This window comes from Lampetra planeri, chromosome 78 (genome assembly GCF_965212315.1).
Source record: "Lampetra planeri chromosome 78, kcLamPlan1.2.h2, whole genome shotgun sequence".
In the NCBI taxonomy this organism is placed as follows: domain Eukaryota; kingdom Metazoa; phylum Chordata; class Hyperoartia; order Petromyzontiformes; family Petromyzontidae; genus Lampetra; species Lampetra planeri.
The window spans coordinates 1693082-1712165 of record NC_136183.1 but is presented as its reverse complement, the minus strand read 5'-3'; the positions used below and the strand labels follow the sequence as shown (position 1 = coordinate 1712165).

Below are 19084 nucleotides of genomic sequence, written 5' to 3'. Positions count from 1 at the left end.
TGAGGAAGGAGCCATCTGAGGATCCAATCAAAACCATCATCATGCCATACATAGCAGGGGTAACCAAAAATATTTCCAAAATCATGAACAAACACACGATCCAGGTCCGATTTAATACAGTAAAAAAATCGTGATCTGATCCCATCTGTGAAGGACAAGATGTCTGACATGCAATATCCCGGCATCTACAAACTGAGCTGTATCTGCGGCAGCAGATACAGCTTAGTTTGGGGAAACTAAGCGACATGTCTCGGACCGTGTTCATGAGCATAAGGCAGATTTGAAACACAGTAGGACCAATACTTCTGCCATGGCTGATTATTTTAAAGCGGCTGATTCACACGAAATTAATTTCTCGAAGATGATGGTGCTTTGCAAGCCCACTGGCTATCAACAAAGATTCGTTCATGAAGCAATCCATATATATACAGACACTATTTCAACCGATATAATGGTTATAAACTCAGCAACATTGTATAGATGGGATCACCCACTTTGAGTGATTTGATTTCTTGTCAAGGGAGCACAGATTAAGTTATGACTTAATTTGTGTTGTTTTCTTACCCCAAGGAACAGCATCCCACCCACTTCACTGCGTAGATCTTGTACCACAATTTTTTAAACCTTATAACCTTCGGTGACCTTCCCCCTCTTTCCTCCTGAAGACGATCACTTGTGTTGTGATCGAAACGTCGTGGTTTTTTATTTTTTACTGTCAGTACGCTCACTCAGGTTAAAAGCCAGGCTACAGTCTACATTATAGACTGACAGTGCATTCACCCAGCTTAATAACAATTGCTCCAGTCTACGTTAGTGGTTTTTTTTTATTGACTTTTATTCACTTTACTTTTACTCTGTGGAATTTCCTCACCAAGATCTTCCAGACTTGCTGGCGCTTTGTCTTTGCATCCAGCCTCGCCGACACCGTCTTCACGTCGAGACTTGCTGACAGTCTTTGCACAAGCTAGAATCTTCTAATGGTTCTTGCATTACAAGCGATGTGCTTATTGTGGCACTTGGAATTTCACACCTCTAATGTAGACTCTGCTCCTTATAGATCTGCTTATGCGCGTTTCAGTTTCAAAATACTTAAAATGCCTTCAAACAGTGTACTTGACAGAGTTTTTTAATGTGTTCCCCGGTGGTTGTGAAGATTTGATGACCGTGCAAACGTTATTACCACATACAGTGTACCTGATGGGCTCCTATTCTGTGCGTGTTCTCTGGTGTCGGTCAAGATTTGATGACCGTGAAAATGAATTCCAAGACTCAGTGCACAGTCGTCACGTCCCGTGACGAGGGGAGTTCTGCTCTTGGTGAGGTCACAAACCAGAGATAGAGAGGCGCTAACGTCACCCACTCGTGACTTTGAGGTGACGTCTCCAGAGGGGGCTTTTACATATTTCAGCAAACATGTGGTAAGCAGTGGGATATCGATGGACGCGGTTATTTAAGTTTTATTTAAACAGAATTAAAAATTCAATAAAACCGAATAGAAATCGGCAACAAAAATCCATGATGCATTTCAAATGTGCTCTTAAAATTACCTCCTTGCTATGAAACGGATCAGCAGACACGACGTCTCTTTCATTTATCGGTCTCTTCACGAAACAAATAAAAAATTTAAACAAACTATAAATAGCACAGCCTTCTGGGAGTGCATCATTGATTCAGTGCAAGCCACCTGTGGACCGGTATTGGTGGACAGTGTCTCAACAGCAGTCAGGCTGGCTTCAACCGATAGTTACGAACATCCAGATGTTAAGGAGCATTTCTCGTCCTAGTTCGACAAAATCTAAAATACACGTAATACAAAATTTTAATTCGTGTTGTAGAGAATGTGTCCCCTATACGTAACTTGTAAGTGGTATGCCTTGTAACTGATGAATGATGCTAATGTTCTTTATTTCAAAGACAATGTTCCAGAGGCAGATGCTTCCTGAATCACGAAAAATACCCCTCGACCCGTATCACAAGGATAGCTCTCACATGAGTTATCTTTACAGGTTACTTCCAAAACACACACTTTCTCCGAACAATCATGTGTTCCGGTTTGCTGTACTTGTGACAAATTAGCATGTTCTGTTCACGTGACAACCCTTACTTGTTGGCCGTGTCGGGTGGTGGCGGGTTTTAACGACACATTTATATATTTACGCGATCTAACTCAAAAAGCTATATTATGGATTCCATGTTTGACCCTGATAGACAAAATGTTACATGTACGCACAAAATAAGACAATTATTAATTAAATTATAAATCTAAATTATCGATAGGCATATTGCCAAAATGTAATTACTGCACTGAAATGTACTTCATCATGTTATATCGTATTTACAAGTTGATCTGTCGAATGAGGCCGACACCTGCAGCATTCAGATTGAGTGCATTCTATTTTAGTTGCAGAAGTTCAAGGTTCAAATCCGACAGGCATCCCTGGTTCGTCCAGGAACATTAATTACAAATATGCATCGTCTGCTTAACAGTTGATTGGAGGCAATTGCATGCTGGCATCGTGGTTAAAATTTGGCAAATTCGAAACATTACTCACAAATTACACAACTGAGATTATGCAACAATCATCGCCCTCTACTGACAGACTCATGCCCATATGCGGGCTGGTGCAGGGCCACCTTATGCCACACAGAGGCAGCTGCCACTTGGGGTGCTTGTTTAATATCGTGTAATGAAAAAAGTAAATAGATAACATGTAATTGTATTGAATTATGCTAATTTATGATACAGTATTAACATTTATGCAAATTAGGCTCGGCTTCATTACCTAGGGGTGTATTACCAATCGTGATAATACAATGAAAAGTGACATTTTCTAACATGACGCAAATATCTGGAATTATGTAAATGTATGCCACTATGCAAATGACTCAGCTTTGTTGTCGAGGATGTATTACCAATCGTGATAATACAATAAAAAGTGTAATTTCTTAAAATTATGCAAATTATGGAATATCAATGTATGCAATGTCGAAGGTTGTATTGCCAATTGTGATAATCCAACGATTCTCGTTTTAACTTTTACTGATTCTGTTTTAGTGTAATTCTGTCAGGTCTGAGAATTCAGATCTCACTGCAGAATACAGCTCTTATAATTAAGGTTATTACGCATGAACCTAGAAAGGAACAACTCAGATTATTCTATGTTAAGCAACTTTAATATCTAAAAACACTCTTAATATGCAAATACACTTACGATCAGAATTGTTAACACCGTACTCCTGAAGATGTCCTACTCCTTGAGCCATACAATTAACCCTCAATGGTTACCTTTGTTAAAACTGAGTAACAGAACAATCGCCTAACTCTTCAGAGTAGCGCAACCATACACGGCGATAGGAAAAGTCCTTCAAAATATATATTCATACGAAACATGCTAAAGAAATATGTGCCCAATGGAAAAAAGTAGACATCAATGAATTCATTAAGATTATGCAATTAACAAAATGTCCTGAAGCAATAGTATGCATGCTCGTGTGCCTGTTTGGCTAACAGATGCTTATCAATTGGCTAATGGGACATCAATGAATTTGCGGGCAAGATTCTGTGATCAAAAGAAACATCTCAACACAATAGTATTCCTGTGTGTAGATTCGTAACATAGATGCTTATAAATGTTTATCGTGTCATCAATGAATTGCAAAATACTTTTAAACGACTGTATTAATGGAACTCAATGTACAGAACAATGCTTTTCATGATCACCTAATAGTTAACGCACCACCTTGGGATGGCAACCCTTTTCGAAACCAAGATAACTTTTTGAAACAATCTTAGTAGCAATATGCGCGTTGTGTGTGGGTGTGTGTTGTCTTCTTGCTAACTGTTGAGTTGGCAGCTTCCGAGGTGCAGTGTTCCTTGTACAGAAAACACCACAGGTCTGCAGCAGGGGCGCTGGGTTGGCGTGTCGAACACGGCGCTCTCGGCTGCTTGGTCAGTCTCTCTCCACCGCTGCGGTAGTTGCCGAGTCGGCACGCTGGTCACGCTGTCGGTGATGCCCATGCTAGCAGGGATGATGGGTCCGGCTCCGTCTGCGTCGATGTGCGCGATCATCCCGTCGCCAGACACCGCTCGCAGCTCGTCCACTAGTTGCCACGCGTCACCCCCCTTGGCACCAGACACTGTTGATCCTTGTAGACTGTGGAGCGACTTGGAGAGACAGCGCCTGTCGTCTCACCCCCCCCCCCCCACCTCTACAAGAGACCTCTTCCAGTTGTCTGTACGACTCGTGCTGCACAAAGGACACGCTACAGATCAAGTTATATCGTTCCGTGTCAGTCTTTGATCCGACCCTCAACTAAACATCGCCTATGGGTTGCAATTTAAAGGGGCACTCTCAAGAATAGTGGTTGCACCAGTTTTCCCTCGGAGGGTTGACTTTGATCGGAGCACAATCAGAACGATTGTCACTCTATGATCGTACGTGTTAGCTGTACACAGCGACCTCGCCACCGGGAATAGTAATGCTATGGCACTCTTCCCCACGTTTGTATTGTAATACTGCGAGCACCAGCCTTGGCTGGCAGCCTGTCAATGATGCAGAAAGAAACCTCTCCGTGATGCGTGGCTTCTGCTGATGCAAAGCACCCTATTAATTTTCTAGTCACGAGGGCAATCCCTGGAGCCTGCCACTCGCAGTACTTCGTTTTTCGTATGGCATTGTGAAAAGCAAAGGTTTTATTTTTAATGATCGTCATAAATGAATGCAAAGGTTCCTCATCAAGTCCAATGATGTGGTTGACGCAGTGTGGATTTCAGCGATACCGCCAGGATGTGCATTGATGGAGCATTCATAGGTGATGTGCTTGATGGTTTGGACTTCTACACAGTCGCAGTTGGGTGATTCTTTGAGCAGTACTGATTTCTGTTCTTGCTTATATCTGAATTTTTTATACCTCGGGCTCTTTTATCTCACAAAGGGACAGCTGTTTTCCTTTTGAAGTCACTTTGGCTGTTTGTTGTCCAGATGTCTTTATTACTGCCATGTTTCTGTTCACGTTTTGGGCAACGTTCCCCACACTCCCACCCTGGGTTGGAAGTATTACATTTTTTTAACATCAGACTTGCAGTTTCTCTCAAAAAGGCGCGCTGTGGCCTTTGAAGTCGTGACCTATTGTGCACGGGTGTGCTTGCTGTCGCCATGTATTCCGTCCTCTCATATTATAGCTTGGTACCGTACCATTCCACAGTTTTTACTCTGCGACTCAAAGTGCGTTTTGAGCAGAGTTCACATCACTCACGTCGCAGTTTAGAATTCTTGCATGGTATTGATATATTAGGGGAAGGCGCCCCCCTGCATACATAATTTACTACTACCATGTGCTGTTAGCTACTGGAAGACAAAGGCAGTTGTTGAGGCTCTGATCCCGTGGAATACATATTATCTTGTTCGTGTGAGATTGACATATTTCACATTGTACCTCTGCTGAATGACCCTAGGTCTAACACTTTCATATTTATTACTTGGTTCATGCTTAACCAAGATTTGTGGTATACCAAAGTTGTTACCAAGGATATTCCGAGGGTTTTATTAACCTTTGCTCCCCGTCTGTATCGCTAGGGATCCGTGCTTCTTATTCTCTAAGCTTTGAACTTTACTGTTGTACTGATTAACTGCCCATGGGTGGATTTTGCTATCCAAGGGAGGTTCTCGTGACCCCTGCAGTTTCCGTCTTGTTTTATTGTGGGTTGTTTCCTTCATGGCAGCCTTCTCTTGAAGTCAACTGGGGATTTCCTGCAGAATCTCATTAGCCCTCCCCCCTTGGGTTTGCCATTTTATTTATTTATTACATTTTATAACTTCCCAACCAGGCTTGTGAGTAATTATCCTCCAGCTGTCTTTTGTGTGGCAAGGCAGGAGGCGGGGGGCTCACCCTTCTCGTGCCCCAGCGCTCCATCCCGATCAAAATTATAAAAAAGGCAAATCACTCTTAAGATACATTTTTGGAAAAGGCATATATGCATTCTCTTCGAGTGTTTGTGATGAGATATGATACAAAACTCAGAGTTGCTGAGGCAATTAAGCAAGCACCATATGAATGCTAATATTATTATAACATAGTGAATGCTTGGGAGCTTATTGACTCTCGCTGCGAGTTAGAGATCTCCCCAACCCACAGGTCCGCAAATACTGGCTGCTCTTACTGATTAAAGGCCTGTGACAAAGGTGAATCTATTGGAGCTTCATTGTCTCAAGCTTACACATCTACAGGGTCTCCATTTCACTTTGTATTGTCTAAGAAGTCCACCCACACCTCCACTTCCACAAACTGCTGGGAGTTGCCTCGCTCTGCCTCACAGTCAGAATTCTCCTCCTGCTTCACGTTACCTCCATCGATATGAAGGTCCGATTTTGGAGTTGAATCTTCATCTTCACATTTCACCTTCACTTCTTCGCTCTTCACTGTCACCTCTTCAAATTTTACCTTGATACATTTTATAGTATCCACGCTGGAATTCACCTCTGGTTCTTTTTTCAGGAGGGATGGGCTCATTGCAGCACTGTTTGTGATGAGATATGAAACTTCGAGTTGCTGAGGCTATTAAGCAAGCACCAGATAAATGCTAATATTATTATAAAAACATTCTGAATTCTTGGGAGCTTATTGGCTCTGGCTTCTGGATAGAGATCTACCCAACCCGCAGGTCCGCAAATACTGGCTGCTCTTCCTTTGCAGATTTGAACCTGGAAATTGAGTGTTCAACTTCACATTATTTTAATTGAAGGCCTGTGACAAAGTGAATCTATTGGAGCTTCATTGTCAAGCTTGCACATCTACAGGGTCTCAATTTGAGTTTGTATTGTCCAAGAAGTCCACCCACACCTCCACTTCCACAAACTGCTCGGAGTTGCCATGCTCTGCCTCAGTCAGAATTCTCCTCCTGCTTCACGTTGCCTCCATCAATGTGAAGGTGCGATTTTGGAGTTGAATCTTCATTTTCACATTTTACCGTCACTTCTTCAATCTTCACCATTACTTCTTCACATTTCACCTTCACTTCATCGCTCTTCACCATCACTTCTTCACATTTTAACTTCACTTCTTCGCTCGTCACCATCACTTCACATTTCACCTTGATACATTTCATAGTGTCCAAGCTGGAATTTACTTCTGGTTCTTTTATCAGGAGGGATGGGCTCATTGCAGCACTTTGACTTTCACAAGTCGATTTCAGACTACACTCCCTGGGGATCTTCTGATGCCTGTGTGTCCTCTGGTGTCTATGAAGCTGTGGTGACTGTGCAAACGCCTTCCTGCATAGAGTGCACTTGAATGGTTTATCTCCTGTGTGTAGTATCTGGTGTCTTTTAAGATCAGATGAACTTGAAAATGCCTTCCCACACACACTGCACTTGAAGGGTTTCTCTCCTGTGTGCATTCTCTGGTGTTTTTTAAGATGTGATGACTCTGTAAATGCCTTCTCACACATAGTGCACCTGAAGGGTTTCTCTCCTGTGTGTGTTCTCCGGTGTCTCTGAAGAACTGATGACTTTGCAAATGCCTTCTCACACACACTGCACTTGAAGAGTTTCTCTCCCGTGTGTGTTCTCTTGTGTTTTTGAAGATCTGATGAATTTGCAAACGCTTTATTGCACAAAAGGCACCTGAAGGATTTATCTCCCGTGTGCGTTCTCTGGTGTCGTTTAAGAGGAGATGAACCTGAAAATACCTTCCCACACAAACTGCACTTGAAGGGTTTCTCTCCTGTGTGTGTTCTATGGTGTTTTTTAAGATTTGATAACTGTGCAAATGCCTTCTCACACACAATGCACTTGAAGGGTTTTTCTCCTGTGTGTGTTCTTTGGTGTTTTGAAAGATCTGATGACCATGCAAATGTCTTCTCACAGGCAGTGCACTTAAAAGGTTTCTCTCCTGTGTGCCTTCTCTGGTGTTCTGTAAGATGTGATGACACTGCAAAGGGCTTCCCGCACAGAGTGCACCTGAAGGGTTTCTCTCCCGTGTGTGTTCTCTGGTGGCTCTGAAGAAGTGATGACTGTGCAAATGCCTTCTCACACACACTGCACTTGAAGGGTTTCTCTCCTGTGTGTGTTCTTTGGTGTTTTTGAAGATCTGATGAATTTGCAAATGCTTTATTGCACAAAGTGCACCTGAAGGGTTTCTCTCCTGTGTGTGTTCTCTGGTGTCTCTGAAGAACTGATGACTTTGCAAATGCCTTCTCACACACAGTGCACTTGAAGCGGTTCTCTCCTATGTGATTTCTCTGGTGCCTTGTTACATTTCCAGTACAATACATGCTGTTTGCATACTGGTCGCATTGTTGTCTTTTTGTACCGAGCTGCGCCGAGTGCCTTTGCTCCATCAGACCAATTCTGCAGAGGAAGAGTCAGAAGAAGCGTCAGCTGCAGACAGTAAAACATATCCACACAATATACGTCAGTATCGAGGCACAGAGGAATGAATATATATACACAGTCACGCATTAATTACACGTCTATACTTATTCAGAAATTCAAGACTCGCGGGAAGTATCCGGCATTGCCCGGAGGAAAAGTATATTTAAAAACTTCCCAAAACTTAAAACATAACATATACAAACGCTCACCAGATATCGATTCTCACCAGTCCTGTATGCGGGTCGACACCACACACTTCATGGTCATTCCCCCCCCCCCCAAATATAGAAGTAAATTTTTATAATTTTTGCATTGTGTACAGTCTGGAAACTACCCACATGCCAAATTTCAAGTTTGTTGCATGTTGGGAAGTAAGCTAAATATTTCAAACAGACACACATATTCACAAATTTCCCTTTTATATATATTCCCCAATTCATCGCAAGGGCTGTTAAGGGACACAATGAGAGGGCAAATGGTTATAAATATGCCTGGAGGCCTTAGTAACTTCCAAAATAAATGTTAACCCAAAACACCAAGCACACAATTTTGGCTGTCTGGCTACAAAAGGAATACAGTGGAACCTTGGTATACGACCACTTTGGAATACGTCTTATTTGGTATACGTCGTGTTTTTTTCGGGGGAAAAATGTCTTGGGATACGACGTCTTGCTTGGGATACGACGCGTTTGCTAAAACTTGTATGGGTCGGGATGAGTCACCGCGTACAGTACCCGCGTATGCCCGTTCATGACTGAAACAAAGCGAGAGGGGCGGGGTGGCGTGGTGGAGAGGGGCGGGGCAAGTGGGGGAGAGGGGTGGGGGGCGTGGGGGAGAGGGGTGGGGGACGTGGGAGAGAGGGGCGTGGGGGGCTGCCCCAATGGAGGGTGGAGCCCCAGGTCGAGGCGCGCGCGACTTGCGGGGTTGAGCCACGCCACGTGACCAGCGCAGCTGGCAGCAGCGCGGTCACGTGGCTTCTGTATGCATTTTAGTAATTAGTGTCTAAATTATTTCATACAACCCGATTAATGTATAATATGCCATGTAAAATATTTATTTTCCTCTGGAACAGATTATTTCCTTTCCCTTTATTTCTTATGGGAAAAATTTGTTTGGTATACGTCATTTTCGGTATAAGTCCTACCTTCTGGAACGAATTAACGACGTATACCGAGGTTCTACTGTATATATAAAAGCAAAATTCAGCTAACATATAGCAAGGGTGTAGAAAATTATACTATTTGTACTCTTTGGTTCTTTCGCTAAAGTCATGGAGGTGGAAAAAATAATAGATCACGACGTTTCGATCACAACACAAGCAATCGTCATCAGGTGGGACAACCACAGCAAGAAAAAAAACTGCTGAAGTAGGCGAGAGATCTGCCGTGGCACGAGGTTATATAGACCTCAGCAGTAGGGGTGGAGAGAGGGGGGGCAGAAAGACCCCGCAGTAGCACCCGGGTCAGTGGAGTAAAGTGGGCCACCACAGCAGCACTGGAGGGGTCAGCTGCAGGGGGGGGGGAAAGAGAAGGGGGGGGAGCAGGGCAGCACAGAGAGAGAGAAAGAAAGACACACAAAGTCGGAAATAACAGCTGACATGGGCAGGTAGGATGGAGACATCACCGTCAGTTTAGACTTTAACTGGTTAATAACGTCCTTCCAATGATTGCTCAGTTTGGACCCATCTTCTCGGTTAAAGTTGTGTCTGTGACTTTACCGAAAGAACCAAAGAGTATGGATTCATGCAGTCACGAAAGCTTCAAATCAAGAATACTATTTGTATTATGCAGAAATGCATAAATTAATGTTCAATCACACCTTAGAGGTGTGAAGCCAGGCTCAGATTTGCTTGAATGCTTGGATGAACAGATCTAACTTCAGCAGCATATATGCTGTGTTCATTTCCTGTTTCCATTCTTACAAAAAGTTCCAGAGGAAAACTAAAATAAGCTGTTTTTACTTAACCTCCATGTTCAATAGTTAATATACTTTACTGCAAATACAAACTTCACACTGTCACACACTGGCGTGGTAAAAAGGTGGTGGTGTGTCCAGAACCATGCCTGGCCACCTTCATCTGTTAAATATTAATGCTTCCTCACTTCACCATGTAATTAATTTAAGATCAATCAAAATAGCAGAGGCCCACAATAAGTTCAGCTTTCACTTATCAATCATGTTTGCTGTCAGCGATAATCAAACTAATTGTTGAGTTTATAATGCAGTAAAATAACTGCTCCACAGATCCCCACAAAGATAAACTCTTAAATACACATACATTTCACATGGCTCATTAACATCTTACCTATACAAGTCATTTTTTGTTTGTCTGTGGACAAAACTTGCAACGGATTTGACTCACGAACCGTGGGGTTGACGTAAAAAAAAGTACGTGGGTACCACGCAATAAGCCCCGTGGTGAGCCAGTGCTATTCGTATTTTGCGTCCGTCAACTTTAAAGTAGTTAAGAAATATTTTTAATAAGAATAGGGTTTCCCCTTTTTTCTAGCAACAAAATAGGTGTTAAGATGTTAAAACACCAAACTGAAACCTTTTGCAAGGAATGTCTGCATTAACCACATCATGCTCTGATAGAAGATGCAATGTCTTTGAAACTGATTGGTCCACACCAGAGACAGCTTTCTTTCGAGCCTAGTCTCAAACAGTGTGAGACCAGAGGACGCCAAAAGGCAAAGGAGGTCACATGATATAACAATTTAGTACTATTAATTAGAAAATTACTACGCTGAGCGCGCGCCAAATCACGCATCTGCCATGCGCGAGACAGCTGACCTGTAGTTGCCCATAGCAACGCACACATACTATCACACACACTCCCTTTAAGAGTGTGCTCCTAATCTCAGTTCGTTACCTGTATAAAAGACACCTGGGAGCCAGAAATCTTTATGATTGAGAGGGGGTCAAATACTCATTAAAATGCAAATCAATTTATAACATTTTTGACATGTGTTTTTCGGGATTTTGTTGTTGTTATTCTGTCTCTCGCTGTTCAAATAAATCTACCATTAAAATTATAGACTGATCATTTCTTTGTCAGTGAGCAAACATACAAAATCAGCAGGGGATCAAATACTTTTTTCCCTCACTGTACATAACATGGTTGAGCAATAGGGAACCATCCCTTGACCGCACCCGGGCATCGATCAGTCTCCCATTGTATCTGTACCAGAAGGAAATTCCTCCGGTACAGCCATTGAAGGCCTCACTAACTACGTGGTCAAAATAGATGTTAAATAATGTGGGAGCCAGAGGACATCCCTGTCACACCCCAAGTTGTAGAGGGAATGGCTCTGACTGACGGCCACGTAGTTTGACGCGGGGCCGTTCACCATCATGAAGGTCCTTAAGGATGGTGATCAGTGGGTCAGGGACTCGGAAAGCACGAAGAGCAACTCAGAGGCCAGGCCTACTGATGGTATCATAGGCCTTGAGCAGGTCAATAAAGCACATACATTCACTGACACGCACACATGGACCTACAAACATGCAAAGAAATGGACTTACACTGACTGACATGGAGCCATGCACACAAAGCGACTAACACAGACGCCCATGGACTGACACACACAGACATATCGACTCACACACACAAACACATGGACTTACACACACACGCACATATGGACTCACACATGCATAGACATGCACATTAGATACACACATGGAGCTACACACACATATATCGATGTACAGACATACAGCGTCTCACACACACACATCGACTCACACACAGACATACGTGGACTCACACACACATTGACGTAAACACACATGTACTTACACACACACATATCGACTAAGACACAGACACATGGACTTACACACACATACATAGAATGACACACACATTGCCCTACACACACATAGACATATGAACTGTGACACACAGACATCTACTTTAGATACACACACACATGGATTAACACACACACATCGACTGGCACACATAGACACACAAACGCACATTGACTTACACTCAGATGGAGCCATGCACACACATCGACTCACACACGCATTCACTTAGATACACACACATCGAGTGAAATACACACGTATGGACTTACACACACATGTGGACTAACACACACACAGCAACTGATACGCACACAAATGGACTGACACACAAACACTTGTACGTACACACACACATGGGGCGTTGTCCGTTTGAAAAAGACAGACACACACATGGACTTACACACAGACATGGACCCACACACATAGAAACCCATCGACTTACACGCACACATATGGACTCACAACCACACAGACCTCGACTTTAGGGACACACATGATGTTTCAGCACACGAACATTATCATTGTAATATTAGGCAACTTATTAGTTTAATAATAGTAAACAATGAAGCAGAGTTGTTATGTGCACACAAACATTATCATTGTAATATTTGTAAAGTTAATTGTTTAATAATAGTAAACAATAAACCTCAGTTCTTAGTGAAAGATGCAATAAAATTGTACTTTACATTGGCGTGGTGACGCCTCGTCCCATGCAGAGCCCGCGGCCTCGCCAAGCCGGAGGAGGCGAGATATTGCCAGGCTGCGGGCTGGGCCGCTACCCCCCCCACCATCCCCCCGCCAGAGGCAGAATAATACTATGTAAGCGCTTTAATAATATTACATTAATATCTAAGCACTTTATAGCAGTAACTGCACGCATTGGGGTGGGGGGGGGACAGAACATGACACTGTGAAGAGAAATCGGCAGCGTGATGTGTATATTTATTGCATGTTAAACGCGTAAAATAAAATGTCCCCCGTGAGCTGGAGCGAATGCGCATCACTTGGCAGGGTCCGCCCCCCCCACACGCAATTGGCGTCAGTTGGTACGGTCGATGTCGCGCAATAAGTAAATAATAGAAACGGCACAAATGTGTTAATTAAACCACTTTAAAGTTTACAGACGGGAAAAGGGAATAGCTTATTTCCACCACGGGGCTTCGGGCGTGTCGCCCGGCAATTTTTTTTACACGTATAGCCACTGTCTGAGAGAGAAATCACCCGCAAGTGCGAGCGCGCGGAGACTTTCATATATAAAAAAAAGAAAAAGAAGATAGGTCTTAAATACAAAATTCAGATATCTAGTTTCTGTTGAAAATCCATACACCTCTGCTGTAGTTAACAGACAGAAAATACAGCAGCCCCTTGCATATCACGGAGGTTACGTTTTTGGAAATTGCCGCGCGAAAGCAAAAAGTGCGATATTCAATACTTAAGCCTGACCTAAGTAATGGCGTTAGGTAAACAGCAACTAAAATTTACATCACAATTGAAATAAGTACTCTACTGTATTCCAAATAAACTAAACAATTTAAATAAACAAGGAGAAACCGTACACAAAAAATATTTAAAGACAAAAAAATAGTATATATCTATGAAGATAAAGCAGACTTTGCGCTTGTGTAGATTTTTTGTGAACCAAATTGCGCCAACACACCCCAAACTTTCCAAGCGTACTCATGGGTGAGTTAGTGTGCTTTTCGCACTATTTTTAGCTGACCTGCTCACCTTTAACACCTGAACCACCTGCACACCCACCCGCTCCTCACCTCACCCCTCTCTTTCTCTTGCCATGTGTTAAAGCCCTGGGCACTCACTACTTCCGGTTTGCCACACATGCAAACACATGACATTTCATATACTACAATTCCACGCACTCACCATAACATAAGTGTCTCCACTGCACTGCTATATTTGCTCTCATATTTACCACGTTATCCTTCCCTATTATCAGCCCTGTGTTTTTTCCGCCAAATTCATCCACTTCCGGCTCCTTACTGTCCTCTCTGCACGGGCACGGCTCACCTCTAACACACACTGCAATATTTATTTTAAAAACACGTACTATTCTAAAATATTTACATCAACGTACCAACACTTATACACAACAAAGATGCTATACAACAGCTACGACTAAATACATCAAGTCTACATCAATAAAAAGCATGCAAATACACGCACTAGCGTAAAAATAATATATGTACACACACCACCACACACATACTATTAATACCCACATCAAGCCCTACGAACAATTACTTTGTTCCTTTGCGGCTGTCTTCACATTCCTACAACGATTACAAATTCAACTATCATTTCCTTAACAATCTCTAAATAGCATGCACTCACACACTCACTATTTACTCTTTTTTATGCTTATTAACTTTGACCTCCACCTATAATGTTCCTCACGGAAAACGTGCGCTTCTCTTCACCAAAGCCGATTACAATAATTGATGCCATTCGCACAAGTGCTGCAATGGCTGCACCTAGAGCTAATGAAACCCCTTAACACAAAGTGAGACAGCATTCTGCCTGTGCTGCATCTACAGCTAATGAATCTCCTGAACACTAAGAAGCAAGAGCATGTTACCAGGGCTGTGATGGTTGCACCTATTGATAATGGCACTCCTGAACACCAAGAAGCAAGACGGCATGCTGCCAGTGCTGCTATGCCTGCACCAACAGCGAATACAACTCCTCAACAGTATTGAGCTACACAGAAAACCAACAAAGCACAAATGGCTACTGCCACAGCTAATCCAACTACAGTCCACCAACAAGCAAGGCATCTTGTAAACAGCACGACAATGACTGCAACCAGATGCCTACCCTGCTGCCAAACGGAAAAGTCTTTTCCACACATTCCTAATTTCATTTACACTTCTGATTCAGTAGTTGCCATTGGTTCCATGTCTACTTCTTGCAGCTACTGCCATGCAATGACATGGAAAGGAGACCCTCCAGGGCTCTGCTGTAACTGTACCATGGTTCAGCTCCCTACAATGAATGACCATCCCGAGCCTATTCCATTGTATTGATACCTGCCAACACTACCTATGCAAGCCAATTCCGAAACAATAGAAGATAGAACTCATGCTTCCAAATTACATGTTTTGGCACCAACAAACTCATCCCAACATCTGGCTACATTTCGATTTAAAGCTTTCGTGACTGCAGGGATTCATCTTCTTGGTTCTTTCGGTAAAGTCACGTAGAAGGGAAGTAATAAAATAATAAAAATAAAACATAATAAAATAATTCTCACGACGTTTCGGCCACAAGCAGCCGTCCTCAGGTGAAGACCAGGTCTGTCGAGGCGACAGCGTCTTCACCTGAGGACGACTGCTTGTGTTGTGGCCGAAACGTCGTGAGAATTATTTTATTATGTTTTATTTTTAATCTGGCTACATGCCCACATTTAAAGTGCAGGGCCAGGTACATAATCGCATTCGCAGTCTGCTGCCACTACTTAATACTAAAATGTCATCAACACCGATATGCAAGTCCGATTGCTGTGGCAAGACAGGCTCTAAAAGTTTCAAGTTTGCCATGAAGAAGATGACTTCAGAGTACAATGTTGTCATTCATGCCGACTAAACTCCACATGGTCAACATGAGTGCTACGTAAATGCACTCACATCTGAAGTTGCTGTCATTCTGACTGCTGAACGTCACTCGAGGCATCGTCTTGCAACTGAGGAACAATACCCTACACAGAAAAGAAACACCGATCCTATGATGCTCTTCAAGGTCTACTGATTTTCTGGCAAGATGATGATGTCTACAATTTCCGACTTCGCCAAACTGACCCAGCAACAGGCTTGCCAACACAAAAGAAGATTTTCGCCATGGACTTCTTTGCCTTCAGGATCATGGTGCGAAATGGCAGCTTCAATCTCTTCTTGAGATCCAAAGAGCTCTTCCACCAATATGCTGTCGACATGTATGCCAGAATTGAAGCTTCATTCGATTAAACCCACCAGATGGCAAAACATCCAACATTGAATGTCCTGACGCTCTCCAAGGGCAACGAATTTAAAAGCTGTCCTCATTATGAAACAAATAAGCCCTGTGATTGTATAACACAACCAAAAACCGTGACAAGATACATACATTTACAGACTTCATTTGCAGGATTCAATAATTCTAATTACTCTTAACGTTTGATTACTCAGAAATATGCAAAGCCAGGTAACTTAACTAGTATTGAATACAATAATTTCGATGTTTGTGCATGAGTGGGGAGCGGTAGTGCAACGGTTAGCATGCTGAGCTATAATCCCAACGACCTGATATATATTCCCACAGAACCAAGGCACAACATTTGGCTGTCGCCTGATGAAGCTGGTTGTAATTATTGCCAAACGTCGTACTCAGATTGTAATGTTGTGGCTTGGCTCTCCAACACACAACCGGTGTGCTGTACTAGTGACGAACTGACCACGTTGTTTACGTGACGAACCCTTCCTAATTGGCTGTCGGGTTTACCGACACATTAAGAGTCAACATCACCACGCGTTTAGAGTATTTGACAGACAGACATTTCCACACGTTGATAAGCCACTTTGCTGTGGGCAGGTCGCTTCTGAAAACAAGAGCGGTATAGCAGCTGAAGTGGGCTTGGCCTGGTAAGATAAAAAAAACTGTAAAAATTATTAAAAGAAAAAAAGTTTCCAAGTCGTGAGCCAGATGAAGACAAATTAAACTTAAGCAGAGAACTAAAGCAAATGCAATCAGGCGAGAGCAGGGGGCAAGGCCCCGCGTTGTAAAATGTTACAACCTGGACATCGATTCCATACTCGCTGCTACTCAACTGATATCCCTACGAGAGGAGCGAGGCTCTACCTGGGTAAACAACAACAACCACCACAACAACAACAACCACGATGTGAACTTCTCACCTCGGATCTCAGTGAGCGCGCGCAGAGTGGCAGCTTACGGGTGTCTCGTGACGTCACGCGACAACAGGAGGTGACATGACGTCACTAGCGGGACATCTCCCCCTCACGCCGATGACGCAATGCATTGGTGACGTCAGAGAGCGGGTTTAGAGTTTAAGTTTATATAAATCTTGACTTAAAGCTGTCGTGACTGCAGGAATACATTCTATGGGTCTTTCGGTAAAGCCACAGCCTCAGGGCGCCCTCCGATCTTACATTTACGGTACATGCAAATACCGTCTCTAGCCCCGCCCACTTACCTTTGGAGGCCGTCCATAAATGACGTCATGCGATTTTGGACGATTTTCTACCCCCCCCCCCCCCCTTTGTCACACGGCGTCACAAAAAGTCAAATACCCCTCAAATATGACGTCACAAAGCTCTGCCCCCCCCCCCAAAACCATATTTCCATTTTAAAAATAAAATATGCTTCAAATCGCTTTAAACTATTGTCATTGTAGTGCGTATTTAATGTGGCGCTGCACTCTGATGTTGTAGGAGTGTTGTTATAACAATAAGTGTTGTAATAACAATTCTATATTTATTTAAAATTGCGCATTTTGATGTGACGTCACATTTCTCACCCCCCCCCCCCTCGTCACACATCGTCACAAATGTCTGCCCCCCCCCCCCTCCTAGGTGCGTGACGTCATTTATGGACGGCCCCTTGGGCTGCACCCATCTCAGGCCTATATAACGTCCTGCTTCAAAAGCTCTCTCGCTGTATTTTTTCACCTGAAGACGAGCGCTTGTGTTGCGATCGAAACGTCGTGATATTTTTATTATTATTTTTCTATCTGCTTGGCTTTACCGAAAGACCCATAGAATACCATGTGTATACACACACACAATATTGTCCACGTGGTTATTGAGCTCACGCACCCAAGGGGTCTCTGTTCAAGAGAGAGAGTAATGGAAAATGAATATGAATATAAATAAACTCATTCCAAAGTAAAACAAATTGCAGATGACACGATACTGATTACTGCTGGCCGCTCTCCGGATGACGTGATTGCTAAGCTCCAGGGTGATTTCAACAAACTACAACATCAGCTAGTTGCTCTTAAACTAGTCCTGAATACCTCCAAAACCAAGGTGCTATGCTTCTCACCAGGACTAAAGCAGGAAGTATTTTTTCCCCAATTACATTCCTTAAATAATGATCAAATAGAGCAAGTCAAGATCTATAACTATATTTGGGTCATCCTGGATTCAAAACTGAATTTTGAAGATCACATTGATTATATTAGTAAAAGACAAAAATAAAAATAGGTTTTCTGCATCGACACAAGCACTGCTCCCCCCCCTATGTTTCGTTTGGAATTGTTAAAAGCTACCATACTGCCTCTACTTGATTAGTGTGACATCGTATATAAATCAACCCCACAGTCCTGTACTGAAGAAGCTTGACTCAATTTATCACTCGGCCTTAAAATTTGCATTGAACTGCCCATATAGGACCCACCATTGTGATCTCTACATTGGGTCAAACTTAACATCTCTCAATGTTCGACGGCTTGTGCACCAGATCGTATTTATTCACGATGTACTTACAAAAAAATCCGCAGACTAACTGCTGGATCTCCTTTTTGTTTATAAAAACAAATGTGACCTAAGGTTTTCGCTCATTTACCAGCTTCACATTCCCTATTGCCGTACAAATTCTTGAGGAAGGGCCTTTGCTATTGATGCCCCCAGGGTCTGGAATGCTATTGCCAATAAACTGCAACTTGAATCACTACCTATGAGATCATCACTCATAACTGCTCTAGAGGAGTTGTACACCCCTAGCTGTCACTGCTATTCAGTGGCCTAAAATCAAAGGTTTCGCTCCGGATGATCGCTGCAAAGTATGATCTTGTGTTTTTATTTAGTGCGCTGATCTTTAAATGTGCATTGAAACATGTTGATACTCCTTCTGATGCTCCTGCTGTTGTGGAGTGACTCATGCAG

The 19084-nt window shown here is 42.9% G+C and overlaps 1 protein-coding gene across 1 annotated transcript in view; it reads right to left on the bottom strand.

Moving 5' to 3' along the window:
• Nucleotides 1-17185, bottom strand: part of LOC144738201 (uncharacterized) — a 43548-nt gene extending 26363 nt beyond the window's left edge. Inside the window, exons 1-2 of the mRNA XM_078621207.1 lie at nt 17093-17185; nt 7287-8348 (exon numbers count right to left, since the gene is read on the bottom strand). Of these exons, the coding sequence (XP_078477333.1) occupies nt 7287-8338 (1052 nt within the window). The 5' untranslated portion in view covers nt 8339-8348; nt 17093-17185. The remainder of the gene's footprint in view (nt 1-7286; nt 8349-17092) is intronic.
• Between the last annotated feature and the right edge of the window lie 1899 nt (nt 17186-19084).